The sequence below is a fragment of the Marmota flaviventris genome, chromosome 6, assembly GCF_047511675.1.
Source record: "Marmota flaviventris isolate mMarFla1 chromosome 6, mMarFla1.hap1, whole genome shotgun sequence".
Lineage (NCBI taxonomy): Eukaryota > Metazoa > Chordata > Mammalia > Rodentia > Sciuridae > Marmota > Marmota flaviventris.
The window spans coordinates 147,335,991-147,358,862 of NC_092503.1; the positions used below are offsets into that span (position 1 = coordinate 147,335,991).

The 22,872-nt window shown below is 45.8% G+C and overlaps 1 protein-coding gene across 7 annotated transcripts; it reads left to right on the forward strand.

Moving 5' to 3' along the window:
• Window positions 1–598: 598 nt before the first annotated feature.
• Sirt5 (sirtuin 5) lies at window positions 599–22,214 on the forward strand. 7 transcript variants are annotated; one of them, XM_027948228.2, is made up of 10 exons: window positions 599–938; window positions 1,997–2,048; window positions 3,108–3,257; window positions 6,336–6,469; window positions 9,322–9,547; window positions 10,965–11,052; window positions 11,763–11,816; window positions 12,437–12,560; window positions 14,106–14,221; window positions 21,681–22,214. In XM_027948228.2, exons 3-10 carry the CDS (start codon window positions 3,143–3,145, stop codon window positions 21,754–21,756), a joined length of 933 nt encoding a protein of 310 aa, XP_027804029.2. In that variant the 5' UTR covers window positions 599–938; window positions 1,997–2,048; window positions 3,108–3,142; the 3' UTR covers window positions 21,757–22,214. The 7 variants fall into 7 exon arrangements, with proteins under 7 accessions (XP_027804029.2, XP_071469796.1, XP_027804031.2 ...); XM_071613695.1 differs by having other exon boundaries at window positions 599–823; XM_027948226.2 differs by having other exon boundaries at window positions 600–909.
• The last annotated feature ends 658 nt before the right edge of the window (window positions 22,215–22,872 follow it).

Genomic DNA, 22,872 nt, shown 5'->3' on the forward strand with positions numbered 1-22,872 from the left:
CATTCTAGGAAAAGTTGTGCAGATGAGTCTCCATCAAAGAAAAAGAAGTCCCCGAGCCGCTGGAAGGGTCCAGGTACCAGGACTCCTGCAAGTCAAGTGCCAGTGGGGCAGGGCGCATTCATGTGAGGCCTGGGTGGGCTAGCCTGGGAAGCGACTTCCAACCTCTAAAACGGAGTTTCGAGGGAACCGACCCTGCTGTTTGGATGCTCTGCCCAGACCCTTTGTGCTCCGGCTGTGGGCGCGAGGAGGAAGCCACCCAAGCGGTTACTCCCGCAACCTTGGAAGCTCCCGAGGACCAAGCAGGTCGCGCGCCCTCCCCAGCCCGCCGTGGCGCAAAGAAAGGAAAACAAAGAACACTCCTCCCGACAGTGAGCAGGACGGACCGGCGTCCCTCGCTCGGGAGCGCAGGCCTGGCTCTCCGGCAGGGGCCGCTGCAGCCGGTTAGGACGCCGAGGCTGGGCCCCGCAGCCCGCTTCCTCCCTGCGGCCTGGAGCAGGTGCGCCCCCCTCGCGCTGGGCCCGACTCCGCGGTGGCCCGGCTCGGCGGGGGTGTGCGCCCAGTCCCCGGCTCCCTGCGGCGCGCATGCGCGGCCCGTGGTGCTAGGGGAGGCGCCTGGGACGGCGGAAGAGGGCAGCGTGGGAGGGGTCGGCCCGGGCTCTGGTGGCCCCAGGAGTGAGGACTCGCAGACTCGGGACGGAGCTCCCTCTGCGGAGCCGCAGGGCGCACGGCGCGGGCGGGGAGCCGAGGCCTTCAGGGCGCAGCGCCGAGTGGCTGGGACCGGGGAGGGGCCGGGCTGCAAGACAGAGTGTCCCTGCTGGCGCAGGTGGGCCTGGGAGGCCGCCTGGCCCGCCCCGGAGGACGCTGGGCCCAGCCACCCTTTTGAGAAAGGGACCTTCTGCAGCATCCAAGGTGGTGACCGTGGACCTAGGAGGGCGCAGGTGCAGGTGGAGCTGTCGGATTTGCAGAGCAGACGGGCTGTGGTGCGGAGGAGGGGGCGTCGGCTAAGTCTTGCAGTGAGGCATTGGGAGAAGGCGGCTCAGGGACAGCTGGGCGCTCAGGCCTGCGAGTGTAGGGTGGGAGCTGGCCATTTCACCTGGGGCCGGAGGCTAGGGGCAGGGTCAGGAGCTTGGGAGGATGGGAGATCCAGAGTGACAGGGCCAGAGAGGTAGAAAGTCAGGACAGATGGGGGCTGTCAACTAAGGGAAGCACGTTTCCCAGAGAGGTAATCATCAGGTTTAGTGGCAGTGGACATTGGTAGGGGTTGCTGCTAACCCTGGCAGGGTCCTGGAGTCTGTCGGTATAAACACCTGAGGACTCGTGTATTGCATTTATGTAGCGCCAAGGTGCCCTTTCTTCATCTCTTACAAAACACTGTTTACTGTTTGCCCTCAACTCTGTATCCTGGAGATCTCTATCAGAGAAGACACAACTTTGCAGGTTTTTGTTGTTTGATACCAGGGATTGAATCCAGGGGCGCTTAATCACTGAGCCACATCCCCAGCCCTTTTTATTGTTTATCTTAACACAGGGTCTCCCTAAGTTGCTTAGGGTCTTGCCAAGTTGCTGAGGCTGGCTTTGAACTTGTGATCCTCCTGCCTCAGCTTCCTGAGTCACTGGACTTACAAATTCATGCCACCACTCCTGGCTTGGCTTTTTTTTTTTTTTTAATTGTGGCAAAATACAAGTAGCAAAGTGAAACATCCTAACCATTTTAAAGGTATTGTTAAGTGGTATGAAGTACATTGGTATTGTTGTGCTACCAGTCTCCACAACTTTTTATCCTGCAAAACTGAACCTCTGTACCTGTTATTTTTAAGTATTTAGTTACAGTAAAATTAACCCTTTCTTAGTGTAAGTTCTGAGTTTTGATAGACACAGTCACCACCATAGTTATGATGTTCCATTATCCCGCCCCCTCCTGTCCCTTTGTAATTACTCATGCCCCTTCTGATGGCCACAAATATATTTCCTGTCCCCACGGTTTCATTTATTCCAGAATCTACAAGTAGAAGCAGACATTCTTTTTTAAAGAAGCCATAGTGCCTACTGTGAGTATGAGTTTTTTGAACAAATCCCCTACAGAGGGACATTTGTCTCTAGACTTTGTTGTCAACCACAATAGTCTGATATCCATAGATAAGTCATTTTGAATTGATCCACTTGTCTGTCTTTGTGTTTGTTTCCCTTTTATAAAATTCCTTGAGTTCGGATACATGCTACCGTGCGGAGCCACTCTCAGGCCTTTGTCATCCTGACCCTACTTGCTGACCTGGTTCACAACTTCCCTGCCTAGTTCAGATCTCAGAAATGGCGGTCTCATAGAAACTGTACTTTCATCAAACGTTTAGAGAGATTTTAAAAAGGTTTTTGTACTTTGAATAAAGCAGCATGAATTCTCACACTTAGCCTCTTCCCAAGCCTCCAAGGCAGTGATTCTCAAACTGGAGTGGTCTCAGGTCTCCTGCAGGAGGTCCAAGGGCTCCAGCCGTAGTGTCCTCTGACTCAGTGATCTGGGTAGAGCCTGAGGCTTTGCATCTCTCACTAGGTCTTGGTGACCCCACTGCTGATCTGACATCATACTTGAGAGCCACTGCTCAGGGGAACCTCTGAGTGTCTTCAGGGGTGTTCCAGAGCACAAATTGAAAATAGTCAACACAGGATGAATATCACAAAGACCTGAATATCATGAAACTAAGGATTTTTGTTAAGGATGTTCTTGTCTAACTCACAATGATTCCTCTGAAGACTTTTTGGCTTTACCACGGTGCTGTTTATTTGCATTTAATAAGGTGTTCAGTAAATCATGTGTAGTAATCAACACTTGATTATAAAGTAGGTTCCCTGTTGGGTGATTTTGCCCGCTGTAGGCTAATGTAAGTGTTCTAAGCACATTTAAGGTAGTTGAGGCTAAGCTGTGATGTTTTGCAGGTTAGGAATAGTAAATGCATTTTTGATTAACAATATTTTTACATTGTCACAAAACCCAATTGTTAGTCAGGGAGCATCTGGGTCTACGTAAATACATATAATAGTGCCCTTAACAAGACACACACACACACTTGAATGTTTTCTGATTGTTTATATTTTGCTTTCTGATTTTTTAAAAGCCTGCCTGGAGAATTAGTACTTCTAATAAAACCAGATGCGACCTCTCCAGATTGTCCCCAGCCGATTAATTTCCCAGCTGTGTCATTGTCTGAGGTCTCCGGCATCCCCTCAAAGCAAGATTTGCCTAACAATGGCTCGTCCAAGTTCAAGTAAGTCCTCCCATCTCCTCTCCAGTGGACTGTGAATTTCCTGAGTTTCCTACTTACAGTTCTAAGGGACCGCCTATAATAAGTAGGTGCCAGGCGAGACTTTGGACAAAGCCACCCTGTCCTCTTTTGGGCAGGGCCTTCCTAGGCAGGGTCACAGATTCTCTCTTAATGCTCAAGGGACGTCCGTTTGTTTGGCATGTTGATGCTTCTCCCAAACTTCAAACCCATGAGTTCTTGCTTGTTTGTTGGCAATGCTGGGGTGGAAGCCACGCCCTCGAACATGCCTGGCAAGTACTCAGCACTGAGCCATCTCCCAGTCCATGATTTCTCTTTTAAACTCCTCACCTCTCTGCAGGAGGGAAAAACTGGTGGTGGTCCCCGAGGGCAATGTGGGGTTTGATTTTCTACTGGAAATTCTTTGTACTTGACAAAACTCTGCAGGTTAATGGATCTTAGCCTATAGGGAGGAGGGAGGCCAGGCAGTTTATAGATAAATGATCCTTAGGTGAGCTGCTACACAGAGCTTTAATATACCATTGAAAGGCCACTCTGAGCTCTTTTTTGCCTTATTTCTTAGTTTTGAATATCTCCCTGATACCATGAGTCTGCTCAGGTGTAACAATGCCTGCTTCCATTTTGCCCACTATCAGAAAAAAAGAATCAAAACACCCAGTTCTACTCATCCACCTGGCCCCTTGGTGCACAGCAGGCTGCTAGAGTCTGTGGGAGCTTCTGGGGCATGTACCTGACTTTGGCGCAAAGTGGGTTTTCTGTGTCTGGAACCACAGAACAAGTGGGCACCTTTGCTTTAGCAAGTGAAAATGTAGTTTTCGTTTTTGCTTTGTTTGCAGTGCTCGGACCTCGTGCAAGCCAGGCAAGCACCCTGCCATGAACTACACCTCTAGCCCTAGAAAACGTGTTTTAAAAGATTTCACACTACAGTAACGTTACTGCACTTTATATCCTCTTTTCCCAGAACCAAACCTACACTGACTTCTTATTTGTTTGTAGAAGTTGCTTTATGTGGTTCCTTAGTAGAAGTCACCCGGACCTAGGGATAGATTTTTCAGGAAATGACAGAGTTTATCTGCATGGTAGAAAAGACCTTTCAGGCTGGGGATAGTTTCAGGGGTGAACCTTGAAGTCCTTAGGGACATTTGTAGGGGCCAAACCCAGCAGCTGTACAGGCTGTCCCCAGAGAAACACTTGTACGTTTTCTCATTGTGAATGTCCTTGAGCTTTGTTCTTCCAGGTGGTTAGGGTAGAGTAGAAACGAATTTACCCAGACTGGGCTGCTGTTCCCAGGGTCCTCTGGGCTTGGTAGCTTTAGTATCCAGTGGGTCTTATTTTTCTCCCCAGCCTGTCTCAGAAACAGGTGTGAGGTCAGCCAGGGCTTCAGTGCGACTGGCTGTCAGGGTTGTGGGTTGGTTTTACTGGGAGACAATAGTGTGCCTAAACCCCCTTGGTTTCTTCCAGCCTGACACTACCAGGAGCATGGCCCAGAGAGCCACAGGAGCTGGACTGCTCTGGTTCTCTGGTCTGAGGGTCCACTTGCCCCTTGGCTCACTTTTCCCAGTAGTCTGCTGTGGAGCAGGGAGGAAGGGGAGGAGAGGGAGGACGAGGCCTTTCCTGGGGTTATCCGGGGCCCAGCACAGCGTGTGGCTCTAGCTTATGACAGTAAGGAGACCAAGTATGAGAAACAGTGGGTCCTGCTTTACCAGCTGGGGATGCAAATCAGACCCCATTTCTCTTTAACACTCAAGTCAACTGTTTCCGAGCCCCCATCCCACTGTCTTCCTTCCCCGCTTCTGTCTCTCAGGGACACTCATTCAGTCAATGTTGGATGTTGGTTGGCATTACCTCAGGAGGGGAAGCCCAGGACACCTACCTACCTGCTTGGTCAGCTGAGGAATTCCGTTCCATTTTGGCTGGAATCTTTCATGCTTTCACACAGGGTGTCTGTTCCTGGAAGACATCCATGTCAGGGGTGTACCCTGCTTTTGTGACAGTACCTGCTGTGGTCACAGCTGGGCCAGCACCCGCTTGTCCTTCGGGGATGGTGGAAGAGGGAATCCCCCTTCTCCTCTTGGAAACTGTCCCCAGTTCTGTACCCACTAGGTCTGGCCTACCATGGCCACAGCAGTTGTCCCCCTAAGGGCCTTCAGGGCTACGGGGCCTGGGGGAGAAGAGCATTGGTCGGCCACGGGCAGCGCCTGGACCACAGCCCTTCTCCAGTCTCTGCTGCCCAAGAGCAGCAGCGGCAGCTCCCCCACTGTCCGCTCCAAGTGTGGCTCCTGCTCCTTACCTGGGATGAGGACATTTTCTGGGGAGAAAGATGCCACCTGTGATCTACACATGTTTAGCCCTTGCCAACCACATGCTGCCCTGGGATGAGGCAGGAGGAGGCTGCTGGGGCAGGAAGGCAAGGCGAGTCTGTGCTCACGGGAACCTGCTGGTGTGCTATTCTCTGGGTTCATCTGCCTTCTTGTGCCCCAGGGAGAGCCTGGCTCTTGTGTGAGCTGTAGAGGAGGTGGTCAGGCGTCCATGCTGGGCAGGGCACTTGTTCCCAGGGCAGGGGGACTTTATCCTCACCTGTGGTGGCTGTGCTGAGGGAAGATGGAATGAGCAAGACTCCCACAGGAAAGATGGATTCAGGGAGGAATTGGGGCTTTGGACCCAATGGCCCTCAGCTCAGCCTTCACACAAATGCACATGCTTGTTGTGACTTTTATGAAGGGAGGCAGGTTCCTATCCATCGGTCTTTTAAAAATCTGCACAGCAGCTCTGCTCTAAGAAGGCACCATGGTACACATCAGGCAGCTGAGGCTCAGGAAGGGTTGGGTGGGAGGCGGAGCTCACTGTGCCCAAAGCCCCTGCTTCTTTAAAGTGCCACACACTCACCCTTCAGGCCGAGGGACACAGTGACTTCATGATTGAAGTTTGTATGGAAGTATTTCTACGTAAGTATCTTAATGTGTAACTTCATACAAGGTCAAGTTTCCAAATAGAGACAGTTGATATGGGATATAAATGTGTAAACAGTACACGGGGTCAACACCAGTTTTCCTCTCCGTTTAGATATGGCCCATTTTCGGACATGTTTTGCCAAAGCCAAGCACATCGTCATCATCTCGGGGGCAGGCATCAGTGCTGAGAGTGGGGTACCAACATTCCGAGGAGCGGGAGGCTACTGGAGAAGGTGGCAAGCTCAGGTTGGTAATGTTTCCAGAACATTAAAAAATTCTAAATGAAGTCGAAACAGAGTGTGGCTCCGAACCTGTACCCATGCCCGAAATGCAGAGGGAGAAGTTTGTCCTGTTGATTTTGGCATCAACATAATGTCCCTGTGATAAAGATCTCAAATTTAAACAGTCACTGTCTTTACCTTCTAGATATAAATAGATTATACTTACAGAAAAATTAAATTTTTCCCAGTAATTACATTAAAGTAGAATCTGAAAACTTTTGTTAGCACAATTTTACTTTTCTAAAGAATTTAAATTAAATTTTTCACATTTTTAAAGTTTCTGTGAAATATTCATATTAAAAGTTGAATCGTTGAAGGCTGAGGGCTTGATGCTTAAATGTTTTTGTTTTGTTTTGTTGTCTTTTGGTACCAGGAATTAAACCCAGGAGTGCTTAACTGCTGAGCCACATCCCCAGCCCTTTTTAATATTTTATGTAAAGATAGTGTCCTGCTGATTTGCTTAGGACCTCGCTGAGTTGCTGAGGCTGGCTTTGAACTTGTGATCTTCCTGCCTCAGTCTCCTGAGCCCCTGGGATTACAGACGTGCACCACTGCCCCCAACTTGATGCTTAAATATTTGACTGAAGACCATTAGAATAGAAGTTCTAAGAGGGTGTAAATGGATCTGGGTTTTGTTTTGTTTAATTTTTATTGAGATTTACATACAACAAAATTCACCAATTTTAAGCATATATTCAATGAATCTTAACAAATGGATATAGTTGTGTGACCAACTCCATGATTGCAACATAGATTGTTTCTGTGTTATTCAGCTTTCTATTATCATAATGAATACCTGAGATAATCACCTTAGGAAAGGTCTATTTTGGATGACAGTTTTGGAGGTTTCAGGCCACGACTATTCAGGGCTTTGGGGCTGGGTGGGATGAGCACGGAGGAGCAAAGCCACTTGGCTCTTGGCTAGGAAGCAACAGAGAAAAGAGGAAGAGCCCAGGGTCCTACAGTCCCCTTCATGGCTATGTCCCCAGTGACAAAACCTCCCTCAAGGCCTCAGCTCTTGAAGGTCCCACCATCCACACCTGGGCCTGGGGGTGATTCCTGACCCACCCTGTAGCACTGTTCCTCCAGCATATCCCAGCACGACCCTTTGCCTTCTGTGCCCTCCCAGGCCCCTGGCGTGGTACAGTCTTAATTCTAGAGAGCAGGGAATTTGGTCTGTTTTATTGTACTGTCCAGTTCCCAGAACGCTGGCATATTATTCGTGCTTAATAGATGTTTTTGTGGTTGGATGAAGACAGTCGTGAATTATTACTTCAGGACATGGCTTCCACACCTAGTAGGTTGGCAGTTTGTCGTTGCATGAAGGTTTGTGACCTCGCCCCTTCTTTCCTCTATTAAGTGTCTGAGGCTGGCAGATGTCCCCTCCGGGGCCTGGGGATTATCCCCTTGAAGGTCAAGGAGGGGAGAAAGGAGCAGAGGGCCACCAGGGTAGAGGAAGCAAGATCTGCTGGGGGGGCAGCCGCAGGGGCGCAGGCCCCAGGAGGAACAGGGGGAGGGCGCTCCTGGTGTCCAAGGAGGCTGAGCACTTGTGGCAGGAGAGAGGCCAACCCCATGCCAAGGACCCCACGTACACAGTCCTAGGTCACCTGTGAGCTCCTCCAGGCCACTGAGTCCTGGGTGGTGAGCAGGAGGGAGGGGTGCAGGGTTGACGAGGGTCCTCCAGGGGACAGCGTGCTCACAGAGGGCAGTGCTGCCAGGACAGGGAGAAGAGGGCTGACGGTGAGCTGGGGGCCCGCCTGTGAACGGGGACACGCGTCCCAGACAGAGAAGCCACGCTTCTGAAGGCTAGTGCTAATGGAGGCTGGATTCAGCAGAACGGAGTACACACGTGCAGGGTGTGTACAGTTTGCTGAGTTGTGAAAGGTGTGTGTGCAGCTCGATCACACCGCCACCTCCACAGGCAAGATGTGGAACGGTCTGTCCCTGAAAGGGCTTCCTTGTGTCCTTTCATCCGTTCCAGCCCCAGTCAGCCCTGCTCTGCTCACTCACCAGTGATGAGGCTGGCCTCTTCTAGAAGAGACCCATACTCTAAAACACAGATGTTTTAGATATTGTTAACATGTGAGGTTATATGTACGTGTGCAGTCGTGTGTGGATATGTATAGTTTGTGTGTAAGTGTGTAGGGGTGGTGTTCTAGTGTGTGTGTATGAGTATAGTTGTGTGTGTGTTGTGTATGTAGTTGTGTGCATGTAGCTCTCGTTTAGCTGTAAGAACCCACTTCCTCAATTACAACCGTCGTACTACAGTTGAGTGTTTTGCAGTTCATGTTTTTCTTGGGTGCACCTCAAATTGAGATTGACTTCATGTATTTTGGAGTTCTGTGAACAAGTAGGTTCAGCTGGGTGCAGTGATGCTCGCCTGTAATCCCAGCCACTTGGAAGGCTGAGAGGGGGGGGCTCCAACTTTGAGGCCAGCCTCAGCAACTTAGTGAGGCTCTAAGCAACTTAAGGAGACCTTGTCTCAAACTAAAAAAGGCTGGGGTAAGGCACCCTGGATTCAATCCCTAGTACCAAAAAAGAACAAAAATAAAAGTAGGTTCATCTTCACACGCAGTCCTTTCCTCGTGTTTCATAACTGCCTGAGGAGCGGCGGGCCAGGTTGCATGTCCCCTGCCCTAGCAACAGCATATTTCAGACTGACTTCTCCACAGTCCTGGGTCCTGGGCTGGTGCCACAAACCTGCACCTAAAGTAGATGGGCCCCAGCCTCACCCAGGGGCTGCCTGACGGTCTTAGAGAACAGTCCAGAGCCTGCTGCCTCTCTCTGCCCTGATCCTGCCTCCTCTGTCACCCCCAGGACCTGGCCACTCCTCAGGCCTTTGCCCGCAACCCGTCGCAGGTGTGGGAGTTCTACCACTACCGCAGGGAGGTCATGCTGACCAAGGAGCCCAACCCCGCACACCGGGCCATCGCCGAGTGTGAGGCCCGGCTGAGCGGTCAGGGCCGTCGGGTCATGGTCATCACCCAGAACATCGATGAGTTGCACCGCAGGGCTGGCACCAAGAACCTTCTAGAAATCCATGGTGAGGGAATCGGACTTTAAAACCCTGCCCCCCTGCCCCCATCCTTCCTGCCCACTAGCATAGCTGTTGTCATCTGCATCCCTGTGAGCCCCTCCCGGGCTCTGGGGAAAGGTATCCTACAGTGACAGCTTCCCAGCACAGCTGCAGGGCAAGCAGGCTGGCCACGGGCAGCTGCTTCAGCAGGGTCAGGGTGGGATGGGGCCAGCACCCCGGGGTGTCTGTTTACTTCCCTTCATCCCCAGGGGGGCACTCTCCACCTCTGCTCCCTTTGCAGCTGATCTGCCTCTGTGCTCCATGGGAGGTAGCTTCTGGCAGCTTCCGGCTTACTCCAGTGTGGTAACTAGATCCTCAGAAAATAAACCTCTGGGTGACCTCACCGGGCCATTACCACCCATTTGAGCAAACACTACTGCCATGGGGTTGGGCACTGCAGTAGCACCAGTCTGGAACCTGTGGCCAAGCTGGTATTTGGAATGTGACGGACAGACCCATCAGCTCCACATGGGATAGAGGAGCGATGTCTCCCGCAGAGAGCGGATGGAAAGAGACAGCTTATGTACAGTGTGGTGTGTGAAAAGCTCAGGACAACACCAGCACATGGCAATAGTCAGTAAACCGTGCCCACCATTATTGCTTTAGCTCAGTAAGTGGTTGCTAGTATTAATTTTTCTTTTACTAATTATTCACTGAGCTGCTTTTGTGTAAAAGATTCAATCTTTATTAAATCAAGGTTAAGATTTTATAAACGCTGCTAGCCTGAACCTTTCTATACTTAGTAAGTCATACCCTTAGCTTCATCTTCCTTACTGACCACTTCGTTTCCCACTAAACTTCAGTCCAAGGTAATCTGAGAGCACATTATTCATGTAATTAGTTATTTTCGCTCTGGGGATTGCAAAGTCCTTCAGGGAATTTGCTCTTGCCTGGTTCAATGGAACTTCATGTCTGTTTCCCATGATACTAGGGTAAGCCTATTCCAAAGAAATGTATAAGAACAAAATTATTTTTATCTTGTGTTAGTCAGATTTCTGTAACAAAGTATCTGAGATAACTAACTTAAAAGGAAAAAAGGTTTATTTTGACTCACAGTTTGGGAGGTTTCAGTCTATGGTCAGTCTATGGCATGGAGCATGTATGGAGTAAGCTGCTCACCTCATGGCAGCTGGGAAACACAGGAAGTGGAGGGACCAGGGTCCTGATTATCTCCTCCAAAGACCCGCCCCCAATGACCTAACTTCCTCCCACTAGGCCCCACCTCTTAAAAGTTCCACCACCTCCAGATAGCTCCAAGCCAAGGACCAAGCTGTTAACTCATGGGCCCTTGGGGGACATTCCAAACCACAGCACACCCTTTCAAACGTAGAGATGACTGCCTTAATTATACTCAGTTCTGAACTTGCTTAACGTGTGTTTTCAGGTACCTTATTTAAAACTCGATGCACCTCTTGTGGAGCTGTGGCTGAGAATTACAAGAGTCCAATTTGTCCAGCTTTAGCAGGAAAAGGGTAATTATATTACACTACAGAATAATTATGTTTTCTTCTTTAAGTTGAACATAAATGTGAAGAAATTGAACATTCATTGAAGATTCCATAGATATTCATGAGAAATAAGACTAGACAAGGTACAGACATAAGATAAAATAATTTGCTCACAATCTGAAAGGTTAAGTAAAAACTATAGGATTCCAAACCATCTGCCATGTGATTCTAAGTTCTTATTTAAACATATGTACATAATCCATGTTTATGTGTCTGTGTATTAGCACAATGACCAGAAGAAAATACCACAAAATGTTAATAGTATCAGGAATGGAGATATTATAATTTTTATTTTTTTCTTCATATCATTCAAAAATTTCCAACATTTCTATGGTGAATATGCATTATCATTATAATTGGAGAAAAAACTTAAGAAAAGATTCAAAATATTGAATAAGAGTTCTACTGGCCCACCTTAGAACAGTATAAATTATATAAAAAACATGTTAATATAAGGTTATTGCAGAAGGTGCCCATGATGATGAAGTACACGCCTGGTCACTCCAGCCTCGCCCCATGCAAATTCCATCTCTCCAGTTCTTTGGGGTCTATCCTCGGACCCTCCTAAGCTAGCATGGGCTACTCTGCTAAACAAATACCTAAGAATGACCTTGTTCCTCTGTTGTTTGGTTGCACTGATGACATTCTTTCTTTTCTGTTATTATTTGCTTCAGTGCTCCAGAACCTGAAACGGAAGATGCCAGAATCCCAGTTGAGAAACTTCCCCGGTGGGTAAAAACCTTTGATTTGCATTTGTGTTCAGGTTGGGGGAAAAAAATCAGAAATCAAGACCTAAACATTTTAATTTCAGTGAAATGTCCCTTAACATAATTGTACAAATGCAGAAACTAGCCCTGACCCATGAGGCCAAGTGTGAAAAGACAAAATATTCAGTTTTTCTAGTGGATCCTGGAGAGTGTGGTTCAAGGCAGGACTCGAGAGAGACATGAATCAGAGAAGAAACGGAAGGTCACTGATGAACTTAGGGGTGGTTTGTGTAGTAGAGGCAAATCTGAGGCCAGTGTTTCACCCAGGTCTGGGTAACTGAGTACGGCTGTGCCACTGAGTAAAATGAAGTAGCAGAAAGAAGACTTTTTAGTAACAGAAGGTTAAGTTCAGCTGAAAAAATGTCCACACAACTTGGTGCACAGAGTCGAGAGAAAAACGTAACAGGACAGCTCACCTTAGCCCTTCATTCATGTCCAGGACGAGGTCATACTGGGATAAGAAGGATCAGAGGTGACCCTTCTGGCTGGCCTGGGTTTGGGGTGGCCCCAGCCTTCCTCCATCCACCTGTGAGCCTACCTGGCAGGTTGGCTGGGGTGACTTAAGGATCACGTTCTTCCAGGTGTGAAGAGGCAGGGTGTGGGGGCCTGCTGCGACCTCACGTGGTGTGGTTTGGAGAGAACCTGGATCCTGCCGTTCTGGAGGAGGTTGACAGAGAGCTGGCACTCTGTGACTTATGCCTGGTGGTAAGTCACACCCTTCCCTAGTCTCCAGGGTCTTCTAACACACTAAAGATGGGAAGGAGTTTGTTCTCGCCTCCCCCCTCCCTCCTTTCCTCAAAGAAGTATGTGGAGAAGTCTTGTGGTGTCCTACAGAAAAACTAAGAAACAATGAATAAGAGTTGACCTTAAGATGCGAAACTAATGTTGTCTTGTCTGCAACATTAAAAAAAGAACATGTCATTGATTGAGACTTTAGGTATAATCCATGCTCATTATTAAAGTTCATTGATAAAAGGAGAAAATTTTTAAAAATTAAGAAAATCAAATTATAAAATGGAAATTAGAAATCACCATTCTGAAATTGGTATGTTTTCCTGTAGACCAGGGGTGAGCAAACTGCAGCCTGCAGGCCAAATCTGATCTACGCCCTGTTTTGTGAATAAAGTTTTATTGGAACACAGCTGTGGCTGTTCTTCCGCACACTGTCTCTGGGTGCTCTCACACTACAATGGCAGAGACAGGAGGCCTGCAAGGCCTGAAACACTTACTTATGTAAGTGTCTAGAAAGTCTGCCCACCTCTCTTCTAGACCTTTCCTTATGCAGATACATGCACATTGATTACTATTAAAAAAATGAGTTCTTGATATATTTTCTGTCTTGAAACTGATTTATTTACCTAGCAATTCACTCAGCATATTCCATGTCAGTGCATCTGAATCTGAGTCACCTTTTAATTGCCTGCATGATCTCCATCACGTGGATATAAAATGATGCACTGAATTAATCCTGTACAGTTGGACATTTTGGGCTGTTTGAAAATTTGGTATTTTAAACACTGCTGTAATGAATATCCTTAGATATAAATCTTAGCAAGCTCTTTAATTTCCTTAGGACACACTTCCTAGGAGTGAATTAACTAGCCAAAGCATATGAATATTTCAAAATTTCCTTTATCTGTCTTTAAAAACAAAGGTGCTTTCTGGTGGGTACACATCCATTTAGCCAGTGTCTGATCAGGTGCGCCCAGTGTTGAGCACCATCAGCATTCATGACAGACTGTTCAGGAGAAAGGCTGGTTCTTGCCCAGTCTTTCCATTTCTATAAATGATGTTTATAAGTATATTTTATAAGGAAAGTCCTGAAAGGATATATATTAAAATGTTGACAATGGTTATCTTGGGGTACTAGGATTATGGGTGAAATAAATATTTTTTCTTCATATTTCCAACTTTAAAAAAGAACATGGATTATTTGTATAACTTCAAAGAGCAAAAACAAAACCAAAGCTCTACCTCAAAACATGTCAATTGGGTCATTTCTTTGCCACTGTGTCCACTTGCCTAACTCTCCCTTTTACGTCACACATTCTTTCCAATCAAGTGATTGGCTACAAGGACACCTCTTAACTTCCAGCGTGTCCCCTGGACACCCTGCACTGTGTCTCCTCCAGCTTAGCTTTTCCCACACCTGCAACCACAGACCTGCCTGAATCTACGTAAGTTTCTCTGAAAAACTGTTTCTCCTCCCATAGTATGGTCACTGTCCATTTCTGTGTGCTTGCCTTGTAGGTGGGGACTTCCTCTGTGGTCTACCCAGCAGCCATGTTCGCCCCCCAGGTGGCCTCGAGGGGCGTGCCAGTGGCCGAGTTCAACACGGAGAGCACCCCAGCCACAGACAGATTCAGGTACAGGGAGGACCGAGGGGCGACGGGAGGTGGAGGACAGGCTTAGGTGTGGCATCTCGTCACCTACGAGACTGTGTGGGGAGGGGTGGAGCCTGGTTTGTGTTTTCTTTTTTGGCTGTAGTTGCTTTTATGGAAGAACAATATCACTGACTGCAGATTAGGGAGACTGTACCGGGGATTCACCACCTGGCTCTGTGTCCTCTAGACGTCACTGTCATTTGTATATTCCTGTGATCTGGCCATAGCAGTGCTTACCAGGTCGGCCTGGGCCAGACCTCGAGGAACCTCATCATCTGCTGTTCTCATTGTGAGGCAACCTAGGTTTTCTTTGGTCTAATCACCAAGAATATTTGTATTTGTGGCCATGGTATGGTACTTTTTCCTGTTTCCTAAATTTGTGTGCAACGTGCAGATCTCTGTAGTGCACATTGTAAGTCTCAGTGAGACAGGGTCTCACTGAGTTGCTTAGGGCCTCCCTCTTATTGAGGCTGCATTTGAACTTGCGATCCTCCCGTCTCAGCCTCCCGAGCTGCTGGGATTGCCGGAGTGCACCACAGTGCCCAGCTTACTTTTAACTCTTGTTAGTGTGTTTAATTCTTCTCTAGAATAAAATAGAATATAAATAAGTAATAAATAGAAATAAATAAAACACAAACTTCACTGAAACTTCTTGTCATTAAGCAGTGGTTTTCCACAGTGGCTGCATATTTAAAAAAATACTGATGCCTGGGTGCCACCCCGTGAGATTCTGATGTCACTGATCTGAGGGGTGCCCTGAGCATCACAGGTAATGCTAATGTGCAGGTAGGATGAGAATCACTGCTCTGGGTCTTCACTGGGATAAAAACAGGGTCCCCTTCAGGTGAGCTGACAGACGTGGGCCCGGTCTTTCCATGTAAACCTATCATCAGGACAGACTCAGTCCTTGGTCCACAGTTATTCATTTGTATGTAAGTGGTGAGTACTAGATGACAGTTTTTTAAAAGAATTCTCTTCTGTGCAAAACTGATGCTCTAACAATTATAGAATGTTATTGAAAGACATAAAGACCTAAATAAACAAAAATATATCCCATGTTCATGGACTGGACAACTTAATATCATTAAGATGACAGTACTCCCCAAATGATCTATTAGTTCAACCCAGTTCCTATCAAACTCACAGCAGAAATTAACAAGATGGTCCAAAATTCCTACGAAAATTCAAAGAAACCCAAGTGGCCAAAGAAAAAAGAACAAAGTCAGAGAACTTATATCTCCTAATTTCAAAACTTACGACAGGGACTGGGGCTGGGGCTCAGGGGCAGAGCGCTTGCCTAGCACATGTGAGGCACTGGGTTCAATCTTCAGCACCACATTAAAAAAAAATAAACAATCAAGTTATTGTGTCCATCTACAACTAAGTTTTTAAATATCTTTAAAAACTTACTGAAGAGTTGCTTTAATCAAGATGGTGTGGGCAGATACATAAAGTCAGTGGAACAGAGCTGAGAGTTTAGTCAGAAGCTCTCATGTTTGTGGGCAACTGATCTTTGCAAGGACTGCTGGGGCAATTCAGTGGGGGGAAGAAGAGTCTCCTCAGCACCGTGCTGGAGAGCCACAGGCAAGAGTGACGTCGGACCCCTTCATGACAGCATCCACAAAGCCGGATGCTGGACCTCACACCTCAAAGTAGGAGCTAAACCATAAGCTCCTTAGAAGAAAATCTAGGAGTAAATCTTTGTGACCTTGTGTTAGTTAAAACACAAGTAAAAGTCACATGAGAAAAATGGGTAAATCAGAATTTGGAAGTCTAATATTTGATATTTACAATATGTAAAGAACTGTTACAATTCAAAAGACAATTGTGGATTCACTTAAAAATGGTCCGAAAATTTAAAAAGATATTTCTCCAAATATATGCACATGGCCAGTAAGCATTTACAATGATGGTCAACATCTTTAGTCACTGAGGAAATGCAAATTAAAATGACAATATGATACCACTTTACAACTACAAGGATAGTCATAATTTATAAAAAGAAGAAAAATAGCAAGTGTTGCTGAAGACATTAGGGTCCTCTTACATTGATGGTGGGAATGGACAGTGGTATAGCTGCTTTGGAAACAGTCTGGCAGTTTCATGGTGAGTTACCATGGGACCCACTGGTTCTTCTCCTTGGTATACAGCCCTGGAAATGAAAGCATGTCTATACAAAAATTTGTATGGGGCCAGGCACAGTAGCTCATGCCTGTAATCCCAGCAGCTTGGGAGGCTGAGACAGGAGGATCACGAGTTCAAAGTCAGCCTCAGCAAAAGTGAGGAGCTAAGCAACTCAGTGAGACCCTGTCTGCCAATAATATACAAAAAAGGGCTGGGGATGTGACTCAGTGGTCAAGTGCCACTGAGTTCAATCCCCAGTACTAAAAAAAAAAAAAGAAAAGAAAAAAGAAAGCTGGTATATTACAAAAATTAAATTGCCTTCTAACTTATCCACTGACAAATGGACATTAGGGCTCCCTCTGATTTGCACTGTGTCACATGTGTGTAGCAACTGTCTGCTTAGCATCACTGAAAGTGACATCAGAGCCAGGAAACTCAAGCCTCTCATCTGAACACTGATGAGTGAACAGATGAACTTACTGAAGCACTGTTCCCATTCAATTCTGCTAATGTGGCTTGTTTTTAGCCATTTGATCTCCACCTAATTTCTAATGATTATAAAGAATTAAAACAAATCATCATTGCAGAAGTTTTGTAAGAAAATGCAGATAGGAAAAAGAAGAAAAGAAAACTTGGGTCTTTTCTTAACCCAAGATTAGAAGTGGGCCACCTCTCTCCTGCTGTGGATGGACGGGCAGCAGCAAGGTGCCCGTTGTGTGTGGTGGCCATGTCTCCTTGGGAAGGACACTGGATGAGAGAATGCTTCCTGCAAGTTAAGAAGGGACTTTTGGCACATAGCACCTATTGTCACACAGGTCCAGCCTCCCAAACCAGCTGCTGCCACTTCAGTCATTCCCCAGCTCCCGACTGTTTTGAGAACCTGCGATGTCTGCTCAGACACACAGCTTTCTTGCTAGTTGGAAGCCCTTACCAGTGAGACAGGCTGCGAGAATCATCATCGTGTGTGGGTGTCTCTGGGGAGCAGTGATGGCTGCCTGTGCCTCTCGTCAGACTGTCCCCTGATGAGTAGTCTGGTGGGGGAAGCCAGCCCGGCTTGCAGCTCAGGGTTATCAGGCTGAAGTGTAGAGGAAGGCCTGCAACCACCCCCTGATCCTGCTCAAACGTTCCCCTGGGGAAACCAGTCCTCGAGCAACAAGTTTAAACACACAGCTTCACGATGTTGGTTTTTTCTTTTCCATCTCAAGCTTAACAGATTTTCATTGAACTTGTTCCTTTTCCTTTTCTTTCTTTCTTTTGGTCAGCTTTAAAGCCCTTCTGTTTGAGCAGGGATCAGTTTGGAGCTCACCTTTCTTGCATGCTCTACTGCGGTATCGGTTGAGTATCCCTAGTCCAAAAATCCAACCAAAATGCTCTAACGTCCCAAACTTTTTGGACACTGACATGATGCCACAACTGGAATACTTTCTACCATGAAACTTTGTTTCATGCCGAGAATTACTTAAGATATGGTATAAAATGACCTTCAAAACTATATATTACCAAATTTGAAATGCATAATACTTCCAGTCCTGAAGCCTTTTAGATATTCAACCTATCATTTCTGATAGTTTATGCTTTTACAAAATAAAATTCCTTGGTGAGTAAAAAAAGCAGTAGTCCACTCAAAGAAATTAAGACACTTTGTGGCTTACCCTGGGGAAGCCGGCTGTCTGTGTCTTCTATTCCATTCTGAGGAATCACGGGGAAGATTTTTACTGGCCAACCTAGATATATACTTTTTTGTTGTCAATTGTAAGTCTTGCTTTTTGCATTGCATAAACGTAGGTACTGAGGAGCCCGGGCCACATAAGCTCAGCACTGAAGGGCTTTTGTCACAGCATTGCCCCTCTACTGCCTTATCCAAGTAATGGGTGGTGTTGTGCTTTTGTGTCCTATTTAATGTCTGTTGGTTCTATGAGACCCCAATCAGCTTTACCCAAGACAAGAAGGAAACCACCCTACCTGCCTAGGGATGAGCCCCCAAGCCTCTCTCTTCTTAGGTCTATGCCAGTTTCTAAATGACCCTTTATTTTTACCCCCTGCCATTTGACACTCAGGATGGGACACCACTGTAAGATCTGAGGCAGGTGGGGGTTCAGCATGCTTTTGTGAACTAAGAAAGGGGCCCTCAAAGCCACTTTCTTTGGAAAGAGAATATATGGAAGTTGAGGGTCTGAGAATTCCCTAAAAGCTCTCCATGACTGGCTGTGGGTAGGATTTGTCCATGAAGTAGCCGCCATCAGAGGACAGTGGACTTGGAGGCTGAGGCATTCACGATGTGTGCTATGTCAAGAATAAATAATATGAATGGCGAACTACGTTGAGGAAAGGCCCTTTCTGTTGTAATTTTGCTCAACTGGTTTCCTCATTAATAATGGATTTGAAAGTTCTGCTTTTGCTTTTTATTCATAGTTTATAGGATATTCTTCCTGTCCTACATGTTTTTCCTTAAAGGAAACACAAACCATTGATTTTTCTTCTTTTTTCTCCCTCCTCTTCCTCATTCTCATTTTCTACTTTCTTTTCTTTTTCCTTAACTTTATTTTTTATTTTTTGGTAGTACTAGGAACAGCAGCCAGGGCCTTGCACGCCAGGCAAGCGCTCTGCCACAGAGCTACCCCTCAGCCTTTTCTACTTTCTAAGTCAGAGGCTGCTCAGAAAGTCCAGGGGATGGTTTGAGAGGTTTGTTGACTCAGCTAAAATCCTGGTCTGGGCGGTGCCTGAGGTTTCGTCCCTCTTATGTACACGTGAATGCTCTCTGAATATCTATGTGTGTATTAAAACTATAAATTGACAACTTATAGTTGCAAATATATTATGCATATATTTATAGGATACAAGGTGATGCTGTGATTTACGAATACAGTATGAATAATTCACTCAAGCTGTTCCATCTCAAATCCTTATTTTTTTTATGGGGAGAACATTTGAAATATATGCTGAGTAATTTTGAAAGGTACAATACAGAATCGTTTATGGTCTCCACCCCATTGTGCCATATACACAAAGAAAAAGCCTCTGCTCTCCCTCCTGTCTGAGGCTTTGTGCCCATTAGCCGGCATCTCCCCAGTTCCCACCCCAGATAGTAACTCCGTTCGGCCTCTCTGGGTCACATGGTTTTAGATCCTGCCTGTAGGGGAGGATGTGTGGGATCTGTCTTTCTGTGCTGGCTTAGTTCAGGTGGCCTTATGTTCTCCGTTTCCATCCACATTGCCACAAGTCCCTGAACTTCTTCCTGAAGGCTGAAGTACTCCACGGTGCTTCTAGACCACGTTTTCTTTACCCATTCATCTCTGGACGAATACTTAGTTTTGATTCCATAACTTGGCCATTGTGACTAGTGCTACAGTGTACATGGGGTGTGCCTGTCTCGTCACCATGTAGATGCCCAGAGTGGAATGACTGGATCATGTGGAAACTGTTTGGTTTCTTGAGGAACTTCCACAGTTTCCATAATGGCTGGACTAACTTATGTACCCACCACCGATGTACATGTGTTCCCTTTCCTCCATATCCTGACACTTGTTATTGTTTGTCTTTTTGATAAGTCATTTTGACAGATGTGAGGTATCTTATTGTGCTTAAATAATACAATATCTAATTAGGCATTATCTAATCAGATAATAGTAAGGTATTATCTGATTAGATAATACCTAATGATTTAGCAATACTGAGCATTCTTCAACTCCCTGTTGGCCACTGGTATGTCCTCTTTTGAGGAATGTCTATTCAGGCCCTTTGCCCATTTTTTAATCAAATTATTTGCTTTCTTTCTATAGAACTGTTTGAGTTCCTTGTATTTTTTATATATTAACCCCTTATGAGACATATGGCTTGTAAATATTTTCTCCCATTCAAAATAATTTGCCATGAGTTGTTACTTCATTCTGTTGATTGCTTTCTTTATTGTACAGAAACTTTTTATTTTGGTGTAATCTCACTTGTCTAGTTCTGCTTTTGTTGTCTGTTTGCCTAGACCAAGGTCAAGTATTCCTCCAACCCCCATGTTTTCTTCTAGTAGTTTTATAGTCTCAGGTCTGTTTAATCCATTTGCAACTGATTTTTGTATACAGTGCAAGAGAAGAGTCCAGTTTCATTTTCTACATGTGGATATCCAGTTTCCCACACCATTTTTAAAAGAGACTGTCCTTTTCCTATCATATGGTTGGCACCTTTGTCAAAAATCAATTAATCACCTAGGCACGGTGGAGCAAATCTGAAATACCAGCAGCTGGGGAGGCTGAGACAGGAGAATCACAAGTTCAAAGCCAGGCTCAGCAAAGGCAAGGTGTTACACACTCAGTGAGACCCTGTCTCTAAATAAAATTCAAAAAGAGGGCTGGGGGTGTGGCTCAGTGATCCAGTGCCCCTGAGTTCAATTCCAGTACCAAAAAAGAAAGAAAAAGAAAAAAATCAATTGACCAGTTGGGCATAGTGGCACAAGCCTGTGATCCCAGCAACTTGGGAGGCTGAGGCAGGATGAGCACAAATTGAAAGCCAGCCTCAGCAACTTAGCGAGGCTCGCCCTAAATGATTTAGTGAGACCCTGTCTCAAAATGAATAAATGAAAATGGCTGGAGATGTGGCTCGGTGGTCAAGCACCCCTGGGTTCAATCCCCAGTGCCAGGGAACAAACTTGACCCCAGATGCATGGACTGTTTCCAGGTTTCTTCCATTCCATTGGCCTTGTGGCTCTTTTAATGCCTATTCTTGCTGCTTTAATTACTATTGCTTTATAGTATATTTGAAGTGATTTAGTGCAATGCTTCCAGCTTGTTCTCTTTGTCATGATCGCCTCGGCTATAAAGAGTCTGTGTGTTAAGCAGGGTGGGGTGGGGTGTACTATATGAATTTTAAGATTTTTCCTCTATTTCTATGAAAAAATGGCATTGGAATTTTGAGGGTGTTGCATGATGATAATTCTTCCAATCCATGAACATAGGATATCTTTCTATGTAATTGTCTTCATATAGATATATGTATGTATATTCATATGCAGACACATATTTCAGCTATGAATCTGGCACTACAATCACAAATTACACTTTACAACCCTTTACACTTCCCTACCCATTAAATAAACTTCTGATTCGAAGCACACAGAGGCCAATCTCTTGCTTCTCTAGAATCCCTCAGTCACCCATCATCAAGTGGCATCTTGAGTTGTCAGGGGCTGAAGGAGTGAATCTGAAATACCATATCTGAGAATCCAGATCTTACTCTGGGTGTGACTGAGAAGTGTGTGATGTTCTGCAATTTTACGTTCCCTTTGCTAACTCAGAGCTCATACTGTGCTGTATCTGGCCCTTCCATTCAGGTTTCATTTCCATGGACCCTGTGGAACAACTCTTCCTGAAGCCCTTGCTCCGCATGAAACTGAAACTATTTCCTAAGTGCCCTGGGGAAGGAAGGAATGATAGTATATCAAGAACTAGGCCACGAAGAGGAGAAATGATCTTGTGGATGGTGAGCTGAGTATTGGAAGATCTAAAAATATCCTTGCGCCTCTGGCTGGAATCCACCCTGTTAAGTGACTGGGCTTAGAAGTAGTAAGAGCAAATGTATAAGCAAGAAGTCCGAGAACTGTAATGTTAATGCACGTTACTTGGTTTCAATGAACTCTAAGTGTCTTATGCTTGATGTGTTTGTTTGCTACTGGGAGGAGAATATTTTGTAGTTACACTGTCTACAAAAAAGTAATTATCTTGATTGTATTTTTGCTCGATGGGCAAAAATAGAAATAGAGAAGTAAAATCCTGGTACTTAATTCTGATTTTTACACAAGTTTTGGTGGAAAATGAAATCACTCTCTACAGTAGTTAATTTATCATATAAAAATGTTACCCTAAAAGATGTTGTTGGGGGCTTTTTCTTTTCAGTATTTGTTGGTTGCCTTACCTCAAAGAACACAGGATATTAGGATAACTTACAACACAAATGAATGCAAGGAAGGAAAAATGACACAGGAAGAAAGCAGATGAGGAAAAAAAGGCAAACATAAGGATCACCCAAGGATAAACACAGCTGCCTAAAATTTAGCTCGGGTTATCTTGGCAGGAAGAGCAGGGAAGGAAGAAGGAGAGGATGACCCTTGTTCAGTATTGAGGAGGAGATTGATCATCTATAGGTAGACAGAAATGGGGACCTTGGAGAAGGGGATCCCACCACCCCAGACTAAAACCTGAGGCTCAAGCTTGTCTTTGGCAGCCTGACTGGAGACCCCGTTCAGCTTGGTGCCACACATTCTGTTGTCGCCCCAGGCTTCCTTAACAACCCTAACATCAGTCAACCCCAGAGGGTTGTTTTGAACCCAAGCAATTCTTTTCAGCATACAGGACAAACTCAGGTTAACAAACACATTAAACCATCTCATTATGGGAATAAGAAATTAGAATTGCATGCCTTCAATTGAGTCAGAAAAAGAGGACAGTCAAGAGAGACTTTCCAATGAAACTTTAGTTCTTCATCAAAACAGCATAAAAAGCCCTAGACAGAGAGCCACCAAAGAT